At 44.8% G+C, this 26,376-nt stretch overlaps 1 protein-coding gene across 1 annotated transcript in view; it reads right to left on the bottom strand.

The window, feature by feature from the left end:
* The window catches only part of TYRO3 (TYRO3 protein tyrosine kinase), a 239,960-nt gene that overhangs the window by 164,332 nt on the left and 49,252 nt on the right, over positions 1-26,376 (bottom strand). The window contains exons 2-3 of the mRNA XM_073586473.1: positions 12,743-12,938; positions 9,472-9,572 (exon numbers count right to left, since the gene is read on the bottom strand). Coding sequence (XP_073442574.1) covers positions 9,472-9,572; positions 12,743-12,938 — 297 coding nt within the window. The remainder of the gene's footprint in view (positions 1-9,471; positions 9,573-12,742; positions 12,939-26,376) is intronic.

Genomic DNA, 26,376 nt, shown 5'->3' with positions numbered 1-26,376 from the left:
TCTTCAAGAATTTCATGACTATGTTAAGTGCACACCCTGGTATTGCAGCTACCCGGGGGGCAGTAGCTAGGGGTTTTTGGTGGCCCTCTATGGGTACTGATATAAAAAGGTTTGTGAATACTTGTGGGGTGTGCGCACGCTCTAAAAGCTCTCAGGTCCGGCCGGCCGGGGAATTGGTGCCTTTGCCAATTCCGGATAAACCATGGACACACCTGTCCATGGACTATCACTAACCTTCCACCTTCCAAGGGCAACTCAGTGGTATGGGTAGTGGTTGATAGATTTTCCAAGCAAGCCCACTTTGTGCCATTACCTGCGTTACCATCTGCTGAAACCTTGGCTCGTTTGTTTATACAGCACATTGTTCGACTGCATGGAGTGCCTGTGAACGTGGTGTCGGACAGGGGTGTGCAATTTGTGGCCAGGTTTTGGAGAGCGCTTTGTATGAAGTTGGGGGTCACGTTGTCATTCTCCTCTGCCTATCACCCGGAATCTAACGGACAAACGGAACGCACCAACCAGTCATTGGAGCAGATTCTGAGATGCCTGGCCTCCTCCAAACAGGAAGACTGGTGTGGTGTGAGGTATTACCCATGGCAGAATTTGCATTCAACTGTCGGGTTAATCAGTCTACCGGAAAGCCTCCCTTTCTGGTCAATTATGGGTCTGTTCCACAGTTTGGGGAATTTTCCCGTATGGATTCGGATTGCCCTGGTGCCGAGGGGATGGTACAACAATTAAAAACCCTCTGGAAGGAGGTACAGGGGAACATCTCCAAAGCCCAGAAGAAGTTCAAACATTTTGCAGACAGGAGGAGGGGGGTGGTTCCTGCGTTGACAGTGGGGGAAAAAGTCTGGTTGTCCACTCGTAACATCAAACTTAAAATACCCTCTATGAAGTTGGGCCCCAAATTTATTGGCCCATACAAGATTGTAGAGGTGATCAACCCGGTGGCATACAGATTACAGTTGCCCACCTCCTTCAAAATCTCTAACGTCTTCCACAGGTCCCTATTAAAACCTGTGGGGACAGTTAGAGAAGATCCCTCATCCGTGGCTCCACCAGTGTTGGTAGAGGGTCAACTGGAGTACGAGGTAGGGCGCATCATTGATTCGCGGTGGGTGCGCCGGAGACTTCAGTACCTTATCCATTGGAAGGGATATTCCGTTGAGGATCGATCGTGGGTTCCGGCCAGTTCGGTGCACGCTGATCGACTGGTGCGGGCTTTTCATGCCAGGTACCCTGAGAAACCTGGGGGTCCGGTGGCCCCCCATTAAGAGGGGGGGTACTGTCATGGTTAGGACATGGTTAATGTCCTGTTCTGACAGGGTTAACATTGCCGGTGTCATGGTTAGGACATGGTTAATGTCCTGTTCTGACAGGGTTAACATTGCCTCTCTTTGGATCTGGGAGGGGTATTTATGCTCACTCCATACTGGCATTCTCTGTCAGTTATACTGCTATTCTGGTGTGTCTGACCCCTGGTGTGCGTGTACTCTGCATTGTTTGTTTGCTTCCCGTGTATGACCCGGCTTGTTCCTTCACTCTGTACTCCGTCTCTCGTTTTTGGTACCATTGTCTTTTCTGGTTCTGACCTCCTGGCTTGGCTATCGTTACTCCATTACAGTTTAACCCTATTGTACCGTCTAATACCTGTTCTGGTTTTCTGATCTATTGCTACGTCCTGACTATTCTTTCTGTCTAAGCCCTTTGGTACTGTCCTGCTATCTCGTGCTTTGACCTGGCTTGATCTGGTGTCTGTCTCTGTCTATGCTCCTTGGTAACATTGTCCTGTAGTTACCCTTCTAGGAGTTTCCCTGCAGCTCCTAGCTCTGTGGAGCTTAGGCCACGCCCCCAGCAGTCACGTGATTCAGGTCCTGGAGCATGCATTGTCACCACTACTGCTCGCTCCGCAGGTATGTTTGTGCACAGTCTTTGTACTCAGGACACGCACCCTGGCTCAGTGAGCAAGTGCAGTGCGGTGTTCCTGACACTCTCCAGCCGAGAAGCGACTGCAGTTAGGTGACACTAGGAGATGTAATTGAAGCTTATAACCATTAAGACTGGAGTTTTTCAGCAATTTTAAAACGTATGCAAAAACAGGATATTCTTTTTAGTTTTTCAAAAAATTATTGGAAATTGTCGTTAAAAATGACTGTCCAGATGGTCATATTATCATACACAATGCTACCCGCTCAGCTACCTGTAGTCACTGGCTGCATTCAAGCTTGTCTGCGCAAAGGCTTACATCATGTTTAATGAAAAGAATAGAAAAGTAGGCCAGGCCTTCATTATCCATTATGTCCTGCACAATGAAAAAAAATGTGCTTACAGCAGCAATTACCCGAAATCATCTGTCTCCGAGATGGATATGGCGTCACTAAACCCTTTGACACTGGCCCCTTTGCAACTGCAAAGTGGATGATGGGGTTAAAGAAAAGGTATATAAAGCAGTATGTTGTGTGGGAGGAAAAAATATGGATGGAACCAGCAGGAGAAAGGTGAGATAAATGGAGGAAAATGATAACACGTGGTGGATGTGTGGGTGATTGAGCGCACCAATATGACTGGGCTCTAGGGACGGCATACATTTTTGCGAGTTGCAGTTGTTTGGAAAGCTATAGGAAGGTTGTGCTAAAGTTAAATGGATTCCCGGGACACAGGTCTGACTCATAGGTAATAAGTCTGCACATATGTCCTTGCTCCGACGAGTAAACGACAGCATAACGGTGAACACGGCACCCAGTTCCAGAACAATTTCTAATGGAAGCTCTGGGAAATGCAATACCTGACAAGTGAGATCCTGGTTATCAGCTCAGAGACATGTCCTAATATTCATTGTGGACTTGGTAATTTGGATCGAGACATCTTTACGGTGATCTTCATGTTCTTGTGAGACTTGCTTATTGCACATACTGATGGTGCCTCTCTAGATCTTATCAGGTGGAAGGTGCTATAGCAAATAGATGCAGCCTGGTCTCATGCCTTTGATCATCTAACCACCCCTTGGTGTGCTGGCCCCAGCTGCCAAATTATCCCAAACCAGCTCCCACAATCCCTCTCTCCTGACCCTGTAGTGTGGCCTATATATTTAGTAGTTCCTAAGGGGAAGCATGCAGTGTGGGGTGCAGCACGCAAGTATCCCATAAGCAAAGCATCACAGAAGCTAAGCATCAAGCAAAACAGCAGTTATCCATGGCAGTTAATCAGGGCAGGAATCAGGTATTCAACACTTTGCTCTCCCCTTTATCCATGTGCTTTACTTCTATCCTCCTGTGCTCCCTTGCCATCCACATTCACCGCCCTATCCCTCCTCCATCACGACTCATACACATCAGCCCCTCTATACTTCCCTCTCCCATGTACAGCTCCCATGCACTCCTCACCTTCCTGAGAAACCTCAGACCCTTGCCCAAACACATCGCAGAAAAAACTACTTACAATTCCTACAACTATTAGCTCTTTATCTTCCTACTCCTACTGATTTCAGGTGACATCTCCCCCAACCCTGGTCCACCATCCCCCAATCTCAACCCCTACCTCATATCGAAACCATAATAATATTATTAATATTACTTGCACTCCCTCATCTCCATCTTTTAATTGTGCCCTCTGGAATCCACGGTCTGAATGTAACAAGCTTCCTTTCCTGCACAACTACTTTCTGAACAACTCTCTTAATCTGTTGGCCCTCACTGAAACCTGGATTCAGGATTCTGACACTGTCTCTCCTGCTGCCATTTCCTATTGTGGCTTACAATTCTCTTATTCCCCGAGACCCACAAACAGACATGGTGGAGAAGTCGGCATATTCCTGTCCTCACTATCCACTTTCCAGGTCATCCCCCAGTTCCATCACTCTCATTCCCTTCTTTTGAGGTCCACACCATCAGGTTCTTCCATTCCCTCTCCCTCAGAGTAGCGGTCATATACCGGCCCCCATGCTCAGCCACCCACTTCCTTGACCACTTTTCAGCCTGGCTGCCACACTTCATGTCCTCAGAACTATCAACTCTTATCCTGGAAGACTTCAACATTCCCATTAACAGACCTACTTCCACATCTGCATCCCAGCTTCTATCACTAACCACCTCTCTAGGCCTCTCGCAGCTTTCAACCTCTGAGACATACAAGGACGGTAACACCCTAGATCTGGTCTTAGTCCAGCTCTCTTCAATCTCCCACCTAAATAACTCACCGCTTCCACTCTCTGACCACAACATTCTCTCCTTCACGCTCACAAATCCTCGCCAACCCCCGGTCCCTCCTACCTACCACACAGTCAGAAATCTACAAGCCAGTAACCCTCGGACACTTTCAGACTCCCTACACTCATCACTGTCCCCAATCTCCTCTTTTTCCTGTCCTGATCTGGCTGTTCATCACTACAACGACATTCTCAGAAGCACTCTTGATCAAGTAACTCCCCTCATCCTCAGAACCTCCAAGCACAGAGTAAAACAGCACTGACTCAAATCGCAAACTCAACTTCTACAGTGATGCTCTAGGAGTGCTGAACGCCTGTGGAGAAAGACCCGCACACCAGAAGACTTCATCCACTTCAAATTTATATGTTAAGAACCTATAACACTGCCCTTCACCTCGCCAAACAGACCTACTTCACCACCCTGATCTCCTCACTAGCCAACAACTGCAAGAAACTTTTTGACACTTTTCACTCCCTCCTCAGGCCAAAAGCACAAGCCTCTATCACAGACATTTGTGCAGATGACCTGGCCTCCCACTTTACAGAAAAAATAGATAATATCCATCAGGAAATCTGCTCCCAACCACCAAGTGCTGTGACTCCCATCCCTTCCTGCATCTCCCTTGGCTCACTTTCCACATTTGATCCCATCACAGAAGCAGATGACTCCAGACTCCTCTCTTCTTCTTGTCCAACCACATGCACTACCGACCCCATTCCCTCACATCTCCTCCAGTCTCTCTCTCCAGTCGTCACAACTCACCTAACTGCAATCTTTAATCTCTCCCTCTCCTCGGGCATTTTCCCATCCTCCTTCAAATACGCCATTGTTACTCCATTACTAAAGAAACCCGCTCTCGACCCATCCTGCACAAACAACTACAAACCAGTCTTCAATCTCCCCTTCATCTCTAAACTTTTGGAGCGCCTAGTTTACTCCCGCCTTACCCATTACCTCTCCACTCACTCCCTCCTAGACCCTTCACAGTCCGGCTTCCTCCCCCTACATTCGACTGAAACTGCACTCAAAGGGACCAATGACCTTCTGACAGCAAAACATAATGGTGTCCACTCCCTGCTCATTCTTCTTGACCTATCTGCAGCTTTTGACACTGTTGACCACCATATTCTACTCTCTAGGCTCCAGTCACTAGGCATTAAGGGCACCGCTCTCTCCTGGTTCTCTTCCTATCTTTCTGACCGCTCCTTCAGTGTTTTGTTCTCGCTCCACGTCATCTCCTCTTCTTCTCGCTGTCGGGGTACCTCAGGGCTCAGTCCTTGGCCCCCTTCTCTTCTCTCTCTACACGGCCCCAATTGGACACACTATCAGCAGATTTGGCTTTCAGTACCATCTTTATGCTGATGACACACAACTATAGATGTCATTCCCCGACCTTACCCCCGCTGTACTAAAGAATGCCATTGACTGTCTGTCCGCGGTCTCCAACATCATGTCCGCTCTCTATATGAAACTCAGCCTCTCCAAAACTGAACTACTTCTGCTCCCGCCGTCTACTAACTTCCCTAAATCGGACATTTACCTCTCCTTGGGTGGCACCACAATAACACCCCAGCAGCAGGCGCGCTGTCTGGGTGTTAAGTTTGACACCCATCTCTCCTTCACATCCCATATACAATCTCTTGCCCACTCTTGCCGCTTACACCTAAAGAATCCGCCCGTTTCTCACCATGGAAACAACAAAAACCCTCACTGTAGCATTGATCCACTCCCGCCTAGATTACTGCAACGCTCTATTAATTGGCCTCCCCGTTACTCGACTATGCCCTCTCGGACACATCTGCTCTTCACCAGTCCTTACGTTGGCTGCTCATTAATTATAGGATCCAATTCAAAGTACTTGTTCTCACCCACAAAGCTCTCCACAGTGCAGCACCTCCCTACATCTCCTCCCTAATTTCTGTCTATTGGCCTAACCGACCGCTGCACTCTGCAAACGACTTTCGACTAACCTCTGCACTAATCCATACCTCCCACTCCCGACTCCAAGACTTGTCCCGCGCTGCGCCAATCCTCTGGAATGCTCTACGCCAAGAAATTAGGACTATCCACAATTTGTATAGTTTCAGGCGCTCCCTCAAAACACATTTGTTCAGAGCGGCCTATCACGTTCACTAATCACAGTCATTCTATGTGTAAGTGTGCATGTGTAGCCCATTCACTATCTCCATCCATCCCTCACTCCCTTAAGATGGCTGGACCATCATTGTAAATACACCATTGTAAATACACACCTGTACTCTGTATCTCCCCCACCTCATTGTAGATTGTAAGCTCTCACAAGCAGGGTCGTCTTATTTTGCTTTAATTATTGTATTGTTAACGTTGTTACTTATGACTTATGTTTGTAACTGTTAAACTGTAAAGCGCTGCGGAATATGTTGGCGCTATATAAATAAAGATTATTATTATTATTATACCAGAGGAGGAATGGGGGCAATAAGAATCATCTACCAAACTCCAAAATAAACAATTTGGTTTTCCCGTCGATTTTGCCACTGATGGATCCTGTTAAAAGTTAGATGATCTACCATGATGCCCACCAGTAGTGGTATTCAGAAAGGAGCCATTGTGTGTGTTTCTATGGTCTTACCACGAAAGACAAAATCCAAAACTCCATTCTTCACTTTTATGAAGGTTTTTTGACCAGATTTTGGAGGTGTCTGTGGGAATTTTTGCCTATTCATCCAGAAGGACACAGATATTGAAAGAGAGGGCGAAGTTCGTAAACTCGGTTGGATGGGGTTGACGTCCGGGGTCTGTGCAGCCAGTGGAGTGCTTCCACAACCATATATTTATGGACCTTGTGCCCTTGTGCACTGGGCACAGTCATGTTGAATAAAAACAGGCCTTACCCAAATTGTTTCCACAAATTTGGAAACTACAATTGTCCAAGATCTCTTGTATGCTGAAGCATTAAGATTTCCCTTCAATGGAAATGAGGAGCTGAGGCCGAACCTGAAGAACGAGCTCATAACATTATCCCTAGTCCACCAAACTTTACAGCTGGTGTAAGGGGGTGGCAAGTCCCCTCAGTTGCGCCCTCCTTTCCTTTCGTGTGACCCCTGTGCACCTTATAGAAACATGTTGTTATTGTATGTGCTGTGGTACAGTAAAGGGTGTTTTACTGGATGGAAGATATGTTTCTCCCAGCAGATTAATGTTGGGCCGGGTTTTTCCCTAAAGATGGGACCTGCGATGTCAGGGTCACGTGATCAGCCCATATGATGTCTACCTCACTGGTGGGAGGGGTTAGGCCCTATGTAATCGAGGTTGGTGATTGCCACAGTGTGAGTGTGTTTCTGGAAGCTACAGGAACTTGTGTGGACTCAGCCTGAAACTTGTATAAAGGATTCCCGTGCTGCAGGACTATAGCAGCAAGACTCGGAAGAACCCCGGGAATGGCACCTGGCGGATGCCGCAGGACCTGGCAGCCGCTTAGTTACGCCCGTCCCGTGCAAGGGGTGAGTCTGGGACCAGTGGTTCTCCAAGCTGGAGTATGTGTTTGGTTTTCCTTATGTTTTGTTAAGCTGCTGGTTACGGAGTGACATTAAAACCATTGGAATTGGACTTTATGCCTGTGTGTTGCCTCGTTACTGCTGCCCGGCTATTGCCTACCAGAGCGAATCCCTACAGTGCCTATGTGTATTTGCTGCATGTGGATAGTTAGGAGTAGGGAAACAGTTAATGTTGTGGGTTGGACTTACAGCCACAAGGAAAGCCTGGGTACTTCGACCAGGGCAGATGTGTGTTACAGAAGGGGCATTGCCAGACTCCCGGATGGGAGTGATCTGGTGCCCCGGACCAAGGAGTTATACGGACTGAAGGAATACAACACAGGCCCCCAGGACTTGGGAAAGGCCTTCGCTGAAGGGGTCTCAGGCACCCAGATGCCAGCGATTGGTTTACAGCGAACTTCAGCTGCTATGGTCGTTGTGGGTGCGGCCGCATCAAGTGTCAGGGAGAGCAGGAAGCCAGTGTTGAAATTGTCTTTTTGTCCATCCTTCATCGCTGTGCAATAAAAGTGACTTTTCTCTTTTGGAGTACAGCTGCATTCCCGGACCCTTAATTGCCTGGACTGGTGTGACTAGAGGAGGAGAAGGTAACCTGTGGTGAAAAGATGTGTCGGTCCCGTCTATGTACAAGGGACCGGGGGTGCTCGCTGACCGTTTGCTCAGTGGACTCTGTCTACGTACTGTGCCTTTAAATAACTCGGCCATAACCACTTCCCCTGGTCACCTTTGTTACACTGGGACAATGCAGTCAGGCAGGGGACGTTCTCAGGGTATTCACCAAGACTCGTCCATCATACACCAGATAGAGAAGTGTGATCAGTCACTGCACAGAAAATGTCTCTATTGGGGATTTACTTTTCTTTACACCACTCCATCCGATACTTGGCATTGTGCTTAGTGATGTAAGGCTTTATGCAGTTGCTTGGCCATGGACACTTACGTCATGAAGCTACCAGAGGAAGTTTGGACTCTGAAGTTATGGAGTCTGCAGAGCGTTACTGACTTTTCCGCCCTCTGCTCTTCAGCACTCTGTGACCCCTGCGGTTTCTTCCTCTTCTCAATAATATCACTCACATGTGATGCGGGGAATGTTTAGGTGGAAAGACATGTCATGAACGGACTTGTTACCCCGGTGGTGCCTACTACAGGACTGCGCTGATATCAGTGAGCTACAAACCACCGGCCGCTCTGTCACACGTTTCTATAAGCAGACGGCATGGCAGGGGCCGGATGTTATACACCGGAGGAGAGGGGCTGGATTTATACACTGGAGGAGAGGGGCTGGATGTTATACACCGGAGGAGAGGGGCCGGATGTTATACACCGGAGAAGAAGGGCCAGATGTTATACACCAGAGGAGAAGGGCCAGATGTTATACACCAGAGGAGAGGGGCCGGATGTTATACACCAGAGGAGAGGGGCCGGATGTTATACACCAGAGGCAATGGTACTAAATGAGAAACCTGAATCCAATGATGAAGAGATGCTGATACTTTTCTCCACACAGTATAATATATATATATATATATATATATATATATATATATATATATATATATATATATATATATATATATATACACACACACACACATACATACATACACACACACACACACACACACACTGTCATTCCATGATCTACTGATCACTAAACAAACAGCACAAAAGAATCACAACAAAGCGCTATGGTAAATGTGGTAAAATGCCCGTCACCATTTAGTGCGTACCTTCTACCATGATCCAGGTGGCGTCTGACATGGCTTTGAGTCCGTTATTTTCAGCTTCGCACCAGTATTTTCCAGCATCCGGACGCTCAACATTTTTTAAGCTGCAAGTGCATTAATATATGGGTGTTAATTTTGTGCCACTTACAGAATAACGCAGATCAGAATCTGCAACTCGCTATACAAAATATCAGCAAAGGATTCAGGCGCTCAGTGTTTTCATTGCTATTTTCATGGCTTGGCATGAGAAGATAATTTTTCTTTCTAAACCAATGACCTTTGAATGCTCATATGAGACGCAGGAAGCTGCACATCCCTGTATGAAAGGATACAATGTATCACCACTGTGCGGCTCAATGTATCTCTCCATGCACAATCCCGCTATAATCGGCTTTATTGCACTAAATATTTCTCTGCAGAGATTCTGCGCCTTACGGACGGACATGTCTACACTCAGCTTCTGCTTGTTGGATGACCACCCAATAGCCACAAATCATTATCAATATCATGCAACATTTCTGAGCGCGAGAACCTATAATCAGTCGAGTGAAGCAAGCGTTTTACTAACTCGCTGACAACACTGCTTCGATTTTGTACAACTTAAATATGTCTTTAAAAACTTGGCAACACCTAGGCGGACATGACTATCTTTTTATATGAAGAGACACCGACACATCCACGGAGAGCCAAATTAATTTCGGCATCAAGAGGAGAAACGGACAAATTTGTAATATAATGTTAATCTGTTGTAGTTTTCGGTTATTACTAGGGCAGCTCTATTAAAGGGAATCTGTTGGCACTTTTTTGCAATTGAATCTGATGTAGGGGCAGAGAACCTGATTTTAGTGATGTGTCACTTGTTGCACTGCTTGGTGCAATTTTGATAAAATCCCTGTTTTCTCTGCTGCCTGATTGGCAGCTTCCTATGTACACTATCAGCAAGCTGCCAATCAGTGGTTGGGGTGGGGTTATACAAATGAACTGGACTACCTGGCACAGGAAACCTAGTCCTGCAGTGATAATCTCCTGTTGATAAATCACTGATTGTATTGAAAATTACTGCAGGCTGCTCAGCAAGTGGCACATTGCTGGAACAAGGCTCACTTGACCTGTATTATTCTGCTCTCACATTACATAGCAAAAAACCTGCTGACAGATTCCCTTTCATGACTGAAAAAACACAGATGGAGGTGACCTAAGCAAGAAACAAAAAACGTGATCATAGACTGTTCCCCCAACCGGGCTCCAGCAGTCATAATCCATGGGGGAACTCAAAGTATTCTAATTTTTTAGCTTTTTTTAATGTTGCACAGGTGGGTAATGCTATAAAATAACAAACCAAACATTACCCCTCTGCTGGTCCTTGTGGACCCCGCTGGTCCTTGTGGACCTCGCTGGTCTTTGTTGACAAGCATTTGCTGTCTACAATATTTGGCTTCTGCAGCCAAGCATCGGCCTCAGAGGACTTGTATCGTCAAAAGTCGGCATTGCCTACGAGACCAGTGATTGTCTGTAATGTTGCCAATCTCTTTAATCCACCGTGCATTGCAATAACAGATAACAGGAAAAATGAAACATGGCACCAATTGGGTGTGTGTAGAGCAGGTCCTCCAGAATGAGAGATGCTATTCTGAAGCCACTATCTGCTCCAGTGTGTAAATGGAGGTCCTGAATGAGGACCCCCTCTATTAATGCAGATTGCCCTTATAGGGTAGTTGAGATGCCTTTTTTCCTCTGTTTTTCTTGTGTTGTTCCAATACGCACAAAGGACATAAACATGTGCATAATAAAACATGTGCAACTGCAATAATTTTCTGGGAGAAATACTTCATTTTCTGGAACAATTTCAAGGGTGCCAACACTTTTGCCCATGACTGTTTATTGCATAGTTACTCCTTTTCATCTTTACTATTGATTTATGAAATAAAACGTCTAAGGCTACTTTCACACTTGCTTTTTTTGCAGCGCGTTTTTCCCGCAAAAAAACGCATGGAAAAAACGCATACAAACGCATACAAATACTGCGTTTTTTTCAAGCATTTTTATGGGCATGCCTGAAAAAAATGCAGCGTTTTTACCGCGTTTGCGGTTTTTTCCAACATTAGTTGGCCTCACCAAAAAAATCAAGATAGGGTTAGGATTAACACTAACCCAAACCATGACTTTACTAACCCTAACCCTTAACCAAACCATACTAACCCTAACCCTTAACCAAACCATACTAACCCTAACCCTTAACCAAAGCCTACTAACCCAAACCCTAACCCCTAGCTAACCCTAAACCCTAACCCTTAACCAAACCATACTAACCCTAACCCAAACGCTAACCCCCCTTAACTAACCCTAACTCTAACCCAAACCCCTAATTTCCATTGTCTAACCAATGGTCAACAAAATACGCATGCGCAAAAAAACGCATACATAAGCATGCCAATGCGCACATATGCTCACCCATAGACTTACAATGGGTGTCTTGCTGTAAAAAAACGCATTGCGCGCGCATGCGTTTTTTTTTAGGCAAGTCTGAGCCCAAAAAATGCAACAGGATGCATTTTGTGCACCCGAGCACACACCACAAAAAAACGCATGCGCGTAAAAACGCAAACGCATGTGTATGCGCACATAAGCGCATCCCATGCAAAATATAGGGGAAAAAACGCATGCGTTTTTTAGTGCTAAAATACAGCGCAAAAAAACGCAAGTGTGAAACCAGCCTAACGACGGTTACAGTAACTTTTAATGTTAACTAAATAGCTGTTGTGCTGGTTTCTTCAGAAGATCCTTAGTTCCATTAATGTGCGGTACGCTCTGGGGTCTTTGTTTTCTTTTAACTAAATAGTTGTTGCCATGTATAAACTATACAGTCTCAGATCTATAATAAAGGTTACATAGATTTTACATATTCCATTCTCCCATGGCTACAGGTTCCCCGTAAACAAAGAAATGAGAATATATTATTGTCCCATTCTAGGAATAGCTTGGACATAGTGTGACCAGGGTTGGACAGGATCCGGGGTCTCTACTACCATACAAATCACACGGATTGCCCTTATATAGCCTCAAGAAAAACCTTTCCATGGAGATCAAAGGCTGCCCACGGTATAACCGACCTCTGCAATATTTCCATCTATTCTAAGAAGACCCCGTGCGTGCCATGTGGGGCAGCAGCATATTTATCCTGGCACGGGTACGACGGTGCCTAAATAAGGAGACATTTGTATCATCTGCTTATGTCTGGTACTATTAAGCAGGCCATTATTTCCAGACACTGCACCTGAGGAAGCTGATCCAATGGTCTTCAATCACAGGGATGTACATTTGGTCGGCACTCTGCACGGCGACGCCATCCTTCAGCCACTGGATCTCTGGCAGCTCCATGCCCACTAAACTGCAGTTCAGCTTGGCTTCATGTCCTTGAGAAACGGTTAGGTTGTACCCACGACCTATAAACTGCAGTCCAGAGGAGTTTCCTGAATAGATGAGAACAAGGCAACGTAAGTTCAGTGAAAATCTAGATCTTGGTAGCATCTCTCCACATAGGCAAATGTCTCCTCTTAAAGAGAATCTGTCAGCTGGTTTTTGCCATTTTATCTAATATAAAGCAAATGAGCCTGATTCCAGCGATGTGTCACTAGGCTGCATGCTGTCATTTTAATTCAATCAGTGTTTTATCAGCAGGAGATTTTCACTGCCTGACTAGCTCTCATGTGCCAGGTAGTCCAGATGATCTCTGTAATCCCGCCCCCACCTGATTGGCAGCTTGCTGACTATGTACACAGGAAGCTGCCAATGAGGGGGTGTTGGCGGAGTTATACACAGCTCAGCATTTGAGCTCTGCAACAAACACAATAGTGATTTTATCAAAAATGCACCTAGCAGCCGAGTAAGTGACGCATCACTGGAATCAGGGTCTCTTACCCTATATGATGCTGTGCTCAGAGTAGATAGCAAAACCTACTTTAAGACAATTCCTTTAAACGTTGCTTATTAAAAATCAATACAAGTCCTATATATTACATAAAAATTTGCTTACAAGGGTCATGTAACAAACCAGTGTCATTAATTCCCTCACGGTGGTCCCTGAAATGCATATTTCCAAGATGTTCTGTGCATTATAGGTCCTTAAAGAGGTTATCTGGCCTTTGGGCACTAGTCTGCAGTCACTTAGTGACTGCAAACCTGCGATTTCTCACAATGCGCATACTGTACACTATGGGGATTGTCTGGTCCCGGGAGTAAGAGGTCATGAGACCGCAAATATGCGATTTGCATATGTCCGTCCACAATCCGACTTGACGTGTCCTACCTCGCTTCACTTGTATTGAGAGAGACCGAACAGGTCTAGTCGGTAAGCTACCACATGTATGCAAATCACATTTTGCAGTTACTGCACCCAGCACCAGCTCCGGAGAATGCTCACAATGCATTCTGCAATGTTGACTGCAATGTTGGACAACCCCTTTAAAGTGGTATACCAATATACACCACTAGAAGTTGAGTGGAGCTGTCACGAATGTGTCAGAAGCTGCAGACAATCGCACTGCATCTAGCTGCAGAAGGTCTCTGCATTTGACTTTGCAGACACCTTCTTAACCCTTCTGACTCTTTGACCCAGTGGCAACCTTTCTCCAGCTCTAATTGACACACTTGACCTAGGTGTTTATAGACTCCCAGCCTGCTGCTGGGAGTTGCTGGTGAGATTTCCATTTCCCCCTGTTGAGGTTTGGAGCTATAGCAGTCGGCTGTCTTTCTCCTTGGTGTTTGGAGGACGTCTGTGTTACATCTGAATCTACTCAAGATAAGTGTTTCCATTGTTTGTCTATCCCATCTGCCTTTAGTTTTAGAGGAAATTGACTAGTGCTCACCCCATCCTTCACTAAACAGGGCTTATCGCCAGGGTCAGGCAGGGATTAGGTATCCTGCTTGGGTGCAGAACTTATATAGGGACGTTAGGGCAGACAGGGTGACTTTAGATCTGCTTAGGAGTCTCCACTCCCCCCCTTCCCTAGTGGTGGGCTTCCTTCCCCTCATCCCTCCGTGTTGCATTTAGTTTTTCCTACACTGTGAGTGACATGAGCAGTCAGTCACTCATACAGTCTGCCTCTTCACTCACAGTCTATGGGGGTGACAATCCTAGCTGAGGCCCGTGCTTTGCCATCTTTCTCAGTGCCATGTGCATGCATGACTGTCCGCTCCATTCAACTCTTCCAAATTGCGCTTTTGCAGCTAAAGGAGACACAAGATAGAACCAAGGACACAAGTTTCCTTTTCTGACTCACACAGCAATCTGACAACTATCACTTATCCATAGGTTAAAATTAATAGACATGCCAAAAGTACAATACTCTGAGATCTCAGATATCACCATCTTGTTTTAAAGGGGGATAGTCACTGGATCTGTATTAATTTGGGTAAGGCTAGGGGCAGTGCTGTAACTTGATGTTCATGGGTCCCAATGAAAAAGCTCCAATGGGGCCCACAATAGTATTGGGTTTTTCATATAGGACAAAGAGACTTTTTGGGCCCCTTAGTCTCCAGGGCTGGGTGCGATTGCAACCTACGCACCTATTGTAGTTATGTCTCTGGCTAGGGGAACGTGAATTTAATTTTGGGGACTGTGTAGATTTAGGTAATTTATTGGGGTCTTAATTAATTTGCATTATGAAGGGGGTCATTTGTAACATTCCAATGGCTTAGGTGGGGAACGGATGCCATAAAAAAAAAAATTCAATGTGGCACTCAGCATGCCACTTTTCAGAAGTTGTCAAGAATGCAGTTACATAATATTTCCCTTGCAGGTCAACATATACAATCGCCTGTAGCTCCACTTTGATGAGGGCAGCACATTACACAGATCTACTTTTAGCTCTTCAGATACAAAATTATTAACAGTTTTAAATATTGAACTTTTAATCAGATTTTAAGTAGTACTTGGCAATTTTGCATGTAAATGAGAACGGAGAATCCAGGCTCAGTCAGTAATTACATGCATGTTGATCTGCTCATTACAGTCTTCCCCCTCTCCGTTCTCTACAAGACTGTCATTACCGGGGGGAGAAGTAGGCGGTGGGATACAGAGGATTCCGTTAGTCAATGCATATTTTTGGATTATCATTCCTTTCACAGCTCTTAATGATGTCACTCGTACACAATAACAGCAAAAGCCAGAAAAGACGTCACTAAGACAAAGAGGAGAGACTGGGATAAGTAAAAGAGAAGAAGAAGCAGAAAACATTTTATCCAACCATTTGAACAATTTGAGCAGTTACTGTCACATGGCACAAAGAGGCCGATGACTACTTTTTATTGATGGCCCCTCGCAGCACCCTTGTCCATCAGCTGTTACAGGCGCCGGTGGCCAAAAGATCTCGGATGTGGCCGCACGCAGTAGATCAGTCAAAACTATAGTGGCCGTGGCCGGGTACTACAGATCCACACTGATTAATTTAAATCGGGGGTATATCGGTAGTACCCAGCCACCATAGAAATGACAGAGCTGCTGTATTTTGGCAGAATTCGAGAACTTCCAGCCATTGGCGTCAGTAACCAATGGCCTGTAACAAACTGGGTGCCAGGTGTCGCCCCAACATCAATCAGATAGTCATGGCTTTTCCTAAGGATAGGCCATCAATAAAAAAAAAAAAAATAGCGACCACCTGTTTAACTAGCAGCAAAGAATAGATTTCAGAAAACTCATCCACATGGTGCAGAAGAAAGTTGTACACGTAAACTACAACCACGCGGTGTTGTTTTTGGCTTTTTTTTTTAAATGCATTTTTACATCAATTCTTTCTCATTTTTAAAGCAGACTTCTTTCACCGTTTGCAAAGAAAGTAATGAAATCCACGTTAATTCGTTGGCAAAATCCACATGCAGATTTACTACAAATTTGAGGACGAAGCCCAGATTTTTCTTCAGGTGCTATATAACGATTCTTGTGAGCGCGCCCATTTAATGCTACCATCCTGTTCTTCCATAAATGGATATTAGGTAACTCCAAAATTATTCTCAAAATACAAAGTATACAGCTTGCCTATATAGTCCTGTTTGCAGCCGACTGCAGAACCTTGTAGTGTACACTTAGTATAGAAGGAAAAAAAAAATATACAAGTTCTCAATCCCAGCTACCCACAAGCCAAATATAAACGGCATTTCACAATTGCCCTCCAGATCCATCTGCCAAGTTTTCCGCAGTCTCTTCCATGTTGATCATTCATATTAAATTCCACTCCTGCGCACTTTAAGATTCACCGCCCGCTGTCACAATGAGAGCAGCATCCAATCTGTGGGCTGAACAACCTGCCTTCATGTTCAAAAACATTTCCAGGTTCTGCTCAGAGTTACAGTATTCTCTTCCACAAACACATGAGCCGCGCTAACACAATATAGGGTGTTAGTCTAACGTAGTAATTGAAAAAAAGAGGAAAATCTGACTGCAATTATTTTTGGTCATGTCCTCTTCACTCATTGTACATTTTCTCTTTGTACATATCTTGATATAAAAGTAAACCTCACCTGGTCGTAACTGCACATCAAGGCACGCTAAATAAAGAAAAATGGCACTTTTGCAATGTATGTGATCCAGTGCTCTCAGTCACAGACCAAATCAACAGATGAGGTTTACCAAAATTAGAATAGTTTGCTTATTATTAAAGAAACAAACACAGATTTGCTATCACGTTCCAAAGAAAAAAGTGGCACTCACCAACATTTCATTGCTTTGTTCTCTAAACATTTGACATGCAAAAAAACAACAAAATAAGCAGATTAGGATGTACTGAAAGATTACCCTTTTTGGACCTACTGTCCCCACTGAACTTTTTTCTTTGCATACTGAATATCTAGAGATGAAAGCACTAAAACGTTGGTGAGTGCCACTTCTTGATATTGTTGTTTTTCACGCTGCAAAGTAGACAGATTCCAATGATTCCAAATATCACATTTCAAAGAAAGGAGTGTCACGCACCAAGGTTTCACTGCTTAATTCGCTAAACAAAAAAAGCAGACCTGTTGTGAACACTTTTGACTTGGCTTCTGAGTTTGGGCTCCCTCTGGTGGTTGCTGCTGGTAATAAAGCTGGTTTGGCTGACAGAAGTCAATCACGTGAGGAGGATGATTGGAGGTCAGGTGTTACAGACTGGAGAGATTAAAGTGAGCAACCTTCCCTCAGTTGTTGCCGGTGATTTGGTTTGCTTCCTGAGCATTTTGGAAGTCTGCTAGCCTCCTGCTCTGTCCTGCATCTTTCAGATGTTATTTGTCTTTTTGAATCTTTTTGCATTGTGATTCATTTTTGCTTTTATCTGATTTTTGCTTTGCTGCTGTGAGTCAGCCTGGTTCCCTGCGGGGACCTGTGCTGGACTCTGTTTCATATGCCACAGCTTATGTCCAGTTAATACCAGAGTTCTGATTTAGTGGGGGAGAGGTCATGTGGCCTCAGTATTTTTGCATATCAGACGTGTTGGATTTTTCTTAGGGTTTTTTGCGTGATTGCAGACAGTATCCTTTCCTGTCCTGTTCTATCTAGATAGTTTGGGCCCCATCATTTGCTTACTCTATTTTCTGCCTGTGTTTGGCTACTTGCACACTTGCGTTATGAGGCACAGCGCTCAAAAGCCGCTAAGCCCCACCCCCTGCTAGGCCCCCTCCGGTCAGCTCCTCCTATGGGCGCATGACGCTGCATGGGACCTGTGTCCCCTATATTTAGCGTTGGGTAGGCAGGCCATGCGCTGGTATGCTTTTTGAGGGCGCATGCACCCTTTTGGCGCTGCGCCGAGTGCACCAAAATGCAACACGGTGCGATTGGCGAACATCGGTGCAGCGCCAAAAGGGCGCATGCACCCACAAAAGCATACCAGCGCATGGCCTGCGTACCCAATGCTAAATATAGGGGACACAGGTCGCATGCAGCATCATGCGCCCATAGGAGAAGCTGACCGGAGGGGGCACAGCAGGGGGCGGAGCTTAGCGGCAGTCGAGCACTGCGCCTCATAAGGCTACTTGCACACTTGCGTTTTGTGCTTTATCTTGTCTCACCGGCAAAATATGTTCGGGGGCTATCTATTCCTTTGGGGTTCTACTCCGGGGCAGTTTAGCTTTCTCATTTCTCTCTTTAGGCTTAGTTAATTCTTTGGTTGTGCTGAGGCGTCTAGGGCATCGTAGGTACGTCCCACGGCTAATTCTAGTTGTGTCTCGTCAGTTTAGGGGTCTGCAATCCGCTAAGCTACCAACCTCTCTGGTTATCTGGTTACCTAGCCTATATACCTGCTATCCTCCTCGGTTACCTAATCATAACAGAATTACGGGCCAAAATGTAGACTCTAGGGTACTCTAAAGAAGGAAAGAATAGGAAAAAAAAAAAAAAAAAAAAAAAAAGGTGTCAGAATTTTATGTATTTTTTCCTCTTTTTCTCTGGGGGCCGTAGGAGGATTTTTTCTTTAATGGATGCTAAGCAATTGTCTGATCCTGTTGAGCAGCTCGCTGCTGAAGTTCGGAGAATTTCTGCCTATCTCTCTCAGTGGTCTGCTGTAGAACCTAAAGTCCCTATTCCGGATTTATTTTCTGGTGATTGGTCTAAATTTTTTAACTTTAAGAATAATTTTAAACTGTTTTTTTGCCTTGAAACCTAATTCCTCGGGGAACTCGGTGCAGCAGGTTAAAATTGTCATCTCCCTGTTGCGCGGTGACCCTCAGGACTGGGCTTTTTCCCCTGACACCTGGGGATCCTATTCAGGCTAATGTAGATGCATTTTTTCAGGCTCTGGGGTTGCATGATGAACCTAATGCTATTGATCAAGCTGAGAAAACCTTATTGGCATTGAACCAGGGTCAGGAATCGGCAGAGATATACTGTCAGAAATTCCGAAAGTGGGGGGTCCTTACTAAATGGAACGATGATGCCCTAGCGTCTCTTTTTCGGAAGGGTCTGGCAGAGACCGTAAAAGATGTCATGGTGGGATTTCCTGTCCCCTCTGATCTCAACGACTCTATGTCATTAGCCATTCAAATTGACAGACATTTACGTGAACGTAAAACTATGCGAGAGGTGGTGTTGCCTTTCAAACAAACTTCTGAGCCCATGCAGTGTAAAAGGGTTGTTTCTAGAGCTCAACGACAAGAATTTAGAAGGCATAATAAGTTGTGCTTCTTTTTTGGGCACGCCTCTCATACTATTTCCGTCTGCCCTAAGCGAGAGAAACGTTTTGCTCACTCCTTTGTTTTGGGCAATGTACAGCCTAAATTCCTTTTGGTGGTTTTCTTGATCTGCTCCTTATCTTCATTTTCTGCTAAGGCTTTTGTTGATTCAGGAGCAGCCCTGAACCTGATGGATTTTGACTTTGCCAAACGTTGTCATTTTCCCCATGATACCCCTGCGGACTCCTATTCCTTTGGAGGGGCACTGATGCTACCCCATTGGCTGAGAATAAACCCCAGTTTTGGACCCAGGTGATAATGCGGATAGCCCCGGACCACCAAGAGAATTGTAAATTTTTGGTGTTGCATAATTTACATGACATTATTGTACTGGGTTTTCCTTGGTTGCAGACCCATAATCCTGTTCTGGATTGGAAATCTTTGTTCGTGGTTAGTTGGGGTTGTCAATGTGTTCTTAGTGACACTACTGTTTTCTCTACCTCTCCCCAGACTCATGATGTCCCTGACTATTTGGCTGAATTCTCTGATGTGTTTAGTGAGAGTAAGTCTGCCTCCTCATAGGAGTTATGATTGCGCTATCGAGTTAGTGCCTGGTTGTAAATTTCCCAAGGGTCGGCTCTTCAATTTAGCTGTACCTGAACAAGATGCTATGCGATCTTATATTTATGCTATGCGATCTTATATTTAAGAGGCATTGGAGAAGGGTCATATCAGACCGTCCTCTTCACCTTTAGGTGCCGTTTTTTTCTTTGTGGCCAAGAAAGATGGCTCATTGAGGCCATGTATTGACTAATGTCTCCTTAATAAAATCATTGTTAAATGTCAGTATCCATTACCATTGATTTCCGAATTATTCTCCAGAGTGAAAGGTGCTAGTTGGTTTTCCAAGCTTGACCTTAGGGGGGCGTATAATCTTATTCGCATCAAGCAGGGTGATGAATGGAAGATGGCGTTTAATACTGCTGAGGGGCATTTTGAGTACCTAGTGATGCCTTTTGGGCTCACTAATGCCCCTTCCGTCTTCCAATCTTTCATGAACGATATTTTCCGGGATTTTGTGGAAAAGTTTTTGATCGTTTATTTGGATGATATTTTGATTTTTTCCAATGATTGGGATCCTCATGTGGAACATGTTCGGACTGTATTCCGGATTTTGAAAGAAAATGCTCTGTATGTTAAGGGATCAAAATGTCTCTTTGGCGTGCAAAAAATTTTGTTTTTGGGATTCATTTTGTCCCCGTCCGCTATTGAAATGGACCCAGTCAAAGTCCAGGCCATTTATGATTGGGTTCAGCCCACTTCCTTGAAGGCTCTCCAGAAATTTTTGGGTTTTGCTAATTTCTACCGTAAATTCATAAGTAATTTTTCTGATATTGTTAAACCACTGACGGATTTGATCAAAAAGGGCGCTGATGTGGTGAATTGGTCTCCAGAAGCAGTCTCGGCTTTTCAGGAGCTTAAGCGGAGATTCACTTCTGCTCCTGTTCTACGGCAACCTGATGTTTCTCTCCCATTTCAAGTGGAGACAGATGCTTCTGAGATTGGTGCAGGAGCCGTTTTGTCTCAAAGAAATCCGATAACCTCTAAGATGAATCCTTGTGCCTTCTTTTCTCGAAAATTTTCCCCATCTGAACGTAATTATGATGTGGGGAATCGAGAATTGTTGGCTATGAAGTGGGCGTTTGAAGAGTGGAGACATTGGTTGGAGGGGGCCTGACATCAAGTTGTGGTCCTCACCGACCACAAGAACTTGATCTATCTCGAATCAGCCAAACGACTGAATGCTAGACAGGCTAGGTGGGCCTTGTTTTCACGCGTTTTAATTTTGTGGTCTCCTTTCTTCCTGGCACTAAGAATATTAAGGCGGATGCCCTCTCTAGGAGTTTCTTTGCAGATTCTCTTGATGTGACTGAGCCTACTACCATTCTAAATGAGGGTGTGGTTCTTTCCGCTATTTCACCCGATTTGAGACTTGCCCTGGAGGAATTTCAGGAGGACAAACCTGAACGATGCCCTATTGGGAAATTGTATGTCCCCGACCAGTGGAGGAAAAGAGTTATGTCTGAAATTCATTGCTCCGCGTTAGCTGGACATCCTGGTATTTTTGGTACCAGAGATTTGGTGAGTCGGTCTTTTTGGTGGCCTGCTTTATCTCGTGATGTCAGGGATTTTGTGCAGTCCTGTGGGACTTTTTCTCGGTCCAAACCCTGTTCTCGTTCTAGTGGATTGTTAGTGCCACTGCCCAGGAGGCCATGGACCCATATTTCAATGGATTTTATTTCCGACCTCCCTGTCTCTCAGAGAATGACTGTTATTTAGGTGATTTGTGATAGATTTTCCAAGATGGTCCATCTTGTACCACTGCCGAAGTTGCCATCCTCTTCTGAGATGATGCCCTTGTTTTTACAGCAGGTGGTTTGTTTACACGGTATTCCGGAGAACATGGTGTCTGACAGAGGAGTCCAGTATGTTTCCAGATTTTGGAGAACTTTTTGTTCTAAACTGGGAATTCAGTTGTCCTTCTCCTCTGCGTTTCACCCTCAGACCAATGGGCAGACAGAGAGCAAACCAAACTTTGGAAACCTATTTGAGATGTTTTGTGTCTGCTGATCAAGATGACTCGGTCTCTTTTCTGCCCTAGTTCTGACACTTTGATGTCTCCTTTTTTCTGCAACTTCGGGTTTCATCCTTGGTTTTCTTCAGGGCAGGTGGAGGCTTTGGCCTGTCCAGGTGTTGATTCTGTGGTAGAGAGAATGCAGCAGATTTGGGATCAAGTAGTGGATAAGTTGTCTCACTCTCAGGAGAAGGCCCAACGGTTTGCCAACCGGCATAGGACTATTGGCCCCTGGTTTAAAGTGGGTGACATGGTTTGGTTGTCCTCCAAAAATATTCCTATGAAAGTTGCTTCTCCAAAATTTAAGCCAAGGTTCATTGGACCTTATAAGATTTTGGAACTCCTTAATCCCGTTTCTTTCCATTTGGCTTTTCCAGGAACATTCAAGATTCACAATGTCTTTCATAAATCTTTGTTGAAAAGTTCCTATGACTGCGCCCCCTGATCCTGTATCGGTTAAGGGTAATCTGGAGTATGAAGTAGAGAAGGTATTGTATTCTCGTCTGGCTAGACGGAAACTCCAGTACTTGGTCAAATGGAAAGGTTATGGTCAGGAGGATAATTCTTGGGTGTTTGCTTCTGACATTCATGCCGAGAGATTGGTTCGCGCCTTTCAACGGGCCCATCCTGATCATCCTGGTGGCTTGGGTGAGGGTTCGGTGACCCCTCCTCAAGGGGGGGGGTACTGTTGTGAACACTTTTGACCTGGCTTCTGAGTTTGGGCTCCCTCTGGTGGTTGCTGCTGGTAATGAAGCTGGTTTGGCTGACAGAAGTCAATCACCTGAGGATGATGATTGGAGGTCAGGTGTTACAGACTGGAGAGATTAAAGTGAGTAACCTTCCCTCAGTTGTTGCCGGTGATTTGGTTTGCTTCCTGAGCATTTTGTAAGTCTGCTAGCCTCCTGCTCTGTCCTGCATCTTTCAGATGTTATTTGTCTTTTTGAATCTTTTTGCATTGTGATTCATTTTTGCTTTTATCTGATTTTTGCTTTGCTGCTCTGAGTCAGCTTGGTTCCCTGCGGGGACCTGTGCTGGACTCGGTTTCATATGCCACAGCTTATGTCCAGTTCACACCAGAGTTCTTATTTAGTGGGGGAGAGGTCATGTGGCCTCAGTATTTTTGCATATCAGACGTGTTGGATTTTTCTTAGGGTTTTTTGCGTGATTACAGACAGTATCCTTTCCTGTCCTATCTAGACAGTTTGGGCCCCATCATTTGCTAACTCTATTTTCTGCCTGTGTTTTGTGCCTCATCTTGTCTCATCAGCAATATATGTTCGGGGGCTATCTATTCCTTTGGGGTTCTACTCCGGGGCAGTTTAGCTTTCTCATTTCTCTCTTTAGGCTTAGTTAATTCTTTGGCTGTGCCGAGGCGTCTAGGGCATCCAGCGGCGGACTGGAACACCTAGGGCCCACCAGAGAAAATCATTCTTGGGGCCCACTATGTAGCTGCATAGAAAGAAATACAAGACCACCTATTATGCTGTAAAACACGCTAATATTTGGGTATAATATAAGGTAGAACATATCTTAATTATGTAGCAGGAGTTGGGGTAGCCTCCCTAATAGAATATAAATATAAAGCAGCCCCCTCAAATAGTATAATGCAGCCTCCTCATAGAATATAATGCAGCCATCTCATAGAATATAATGCTGCCCCCCTCATAGAATATAATGCTGCCCCCCTCATAGGGTATAATGCTTCCCCCCCTCATAGGGTATAATGCTGCCCCCCCATAGAATATAATGCTGCCCCCCTCATAGGGTATAATGCTGCCCCCCTCATAGGGTATAATGCTGCCCCCCTCATAGGGTATAATGCTGCTCCCTCATAGGGTATAATGCTGCCCCCTCATATAATATAATGCTGCCCCCATAGGGGTATAATGCACTCCCTCATAGGGTATAATGCACCCCCTCTCAGAATATAATGCTGCCCCCCTCGCGGGGTATAATACACCCCCTCATAGGATATAATGCTGCCCCCCCTCATAGGGTATAATGCTGCCCCCCTCTTAGCGTATAATGCACCCCCTCATAGAATATAATGCTGCCCTCCTCACAGGGTATAATGCACCCCCTCATAGGATATAATGCTTTCCCCACTCATAGGATATAGTGCACCCCCTCATAGGGTATAATACACCCCCTCATAGGGTATAATGCTGCCCCCCCTCATAGGGTATAATGCTTTTATATAGATACGTAGATATAGATAGACATAGATAGATAGATGTAGAGAGAGGTAGCTATAGATAGAAAGATAGATATAGAGATAGATAGATAGATAGATACAGATATATATAATAGATATAGAGATAGATAGATAGATATAGAGATAGACAGATATGGGATAAATAGATAGATCTATGGATAGATGGATAGATAGATATATCGATAATAGATATAGATAGATATAGATAGCTACAGATAGATAGAAATAGTCTATCTATATCTCTCTAGATCTATCTCTATATCGATTTATCTCTATATCTATCTCTCTCTATATCTAAAATAGAGATAGATAATATAGAGATAGATAGATATGGAGATAGGATAGATAGTTAGAGATATAGGGATAGATAGATATAGAGATAGAGATATAGATAGATAGATAGATATAGATAGATATATAGAGATAGATATATAAAGAATAGATAGATAGATATAGAGATATAGAAATAGAGATAGATAGATATAGAGATAGATAGATAGATACAGATAGATAGATAGATATAGAGATAGATAGATATATAGATAGATAGGATAGAGAGATAGATAGATATATAGATATATAGAGATAGATATAGAGATAGATATAGAGATAGATATAGAGATAGAGAGATAGATAGAGGGATAGATATAGAGATAGATAGATAGATACAGTAGATATAGAGATAGATATAGAGATATATAGATATAGATAGATAGATATAGAGACAGATAGATATAGAGATAGAGAGACAGATAGATAGATATAGAGATAGATAGATACAGAGATAGATATAGACATATATAAAAAAACAAAACATAATACTCACCTCTCCTCCTCGGTCCCACACTGATCCCGGCTTCAGTGTCAGGAGCTGCCCCGTCTGCCAGACACACAGCGGGTGCGCGATGTAGTGACATCATCGCGCACCGGCTGTGAGTCAGCAGAGGGGACTGATGGGAGAGAGAACGTCAGATGACGCTCTCTCCCATTACAATTGAGGGTGGTGCCGGCCCTCACTGCCGCATAGCGGCTTACTTTGCTGTGGGGCGGGGCCCCTGGGGGAGTGGAGATGATGAAATGATATTCACTGCTTTCCACGCCCATGTGGGCGTGGGAAGCAGTGAATATTCATTTCTCTTTAGCAGCGGGGACAGGGGCTCCTGGCTGCTGCTCTGCTGGCACAGGGCCCCTAGCAGCTGCGTGGTGTGCCGCTATTAGCGACACACCCCTGGCTGGGGGCCCCTGGAGCAGCGGGGGCCCTAGGCAACTGCAGGCCCTGTATGCCAGCAGGTGCCAGGGCCCACCGGAGAATCCTCCGGTTCTCCGGTGGGCCAGTCCGACGCTGAGGGCATCATAGGTACGTCCCACGGCTAATTCTAGTTGTGTCGTCAGTTTAGGGGTCTGCAATCCGCTAAGCTACCAACCTCTCTGGTTATCTGGTTACCTAGCCTATTTACCTGCTATCCTCTTCAGTTACCTAATCATAACAGATCGTTTTGCCATCACATTCCAAAGAAAGAAGCGGCACTCACTAACATTTCAGTGCTTTATTCGCTAAACTTTCAGCATGCAATCAAAAAGTTCAGCAGAACAAGAGCTAAAGAAAATACACATTTTTCTTGCTCCTCCTGCCCCACTGAACTTTTTTCTTTATTTACCGAGTATCTAGAGAGTAAAGCACTGAAAAGTTGGGGAGTGACACTTTTTTATATCTATGTTTTTCACACTTCAAAGTGGACAGATTCCAAGTATTTTAATTCCAAAGAAAAAAACGGCACTCAATGTTTCAGTGCCTTATTAAACTTTCAGCATGCAATCAAAAAGTTCAGCAGAACAAGAGCTGCAGAAAATACACGTTTTGCCCCGACTGTCGCACTGAACTTTTTTCTTTGTATACTAAATAACTAAAGAATTCAAGCACTGAAAT

Source organism: Dendrobates tinctorius, unplaced genomic scaffold, assembly GCF_039654945.1.
Source record: "Dendrobates tinctorius isolate UK_male_01 unplaced genomic scaffold, ASM3965494v1 ptg000010l, whole genome shotgun sequence".
Classification (NCBI taxonomy): Eukaryota; Metazoa; Chordata; class Amphibia; order Anura; family Dendrobatidae; genus Dendrobates; species Dendrobates tinctorius.
The sequence above is the reverse complement of the archived record's forward strand: the minus strand, read 5'-3'. Positions and strand labels throughout refer to the sequence as shown.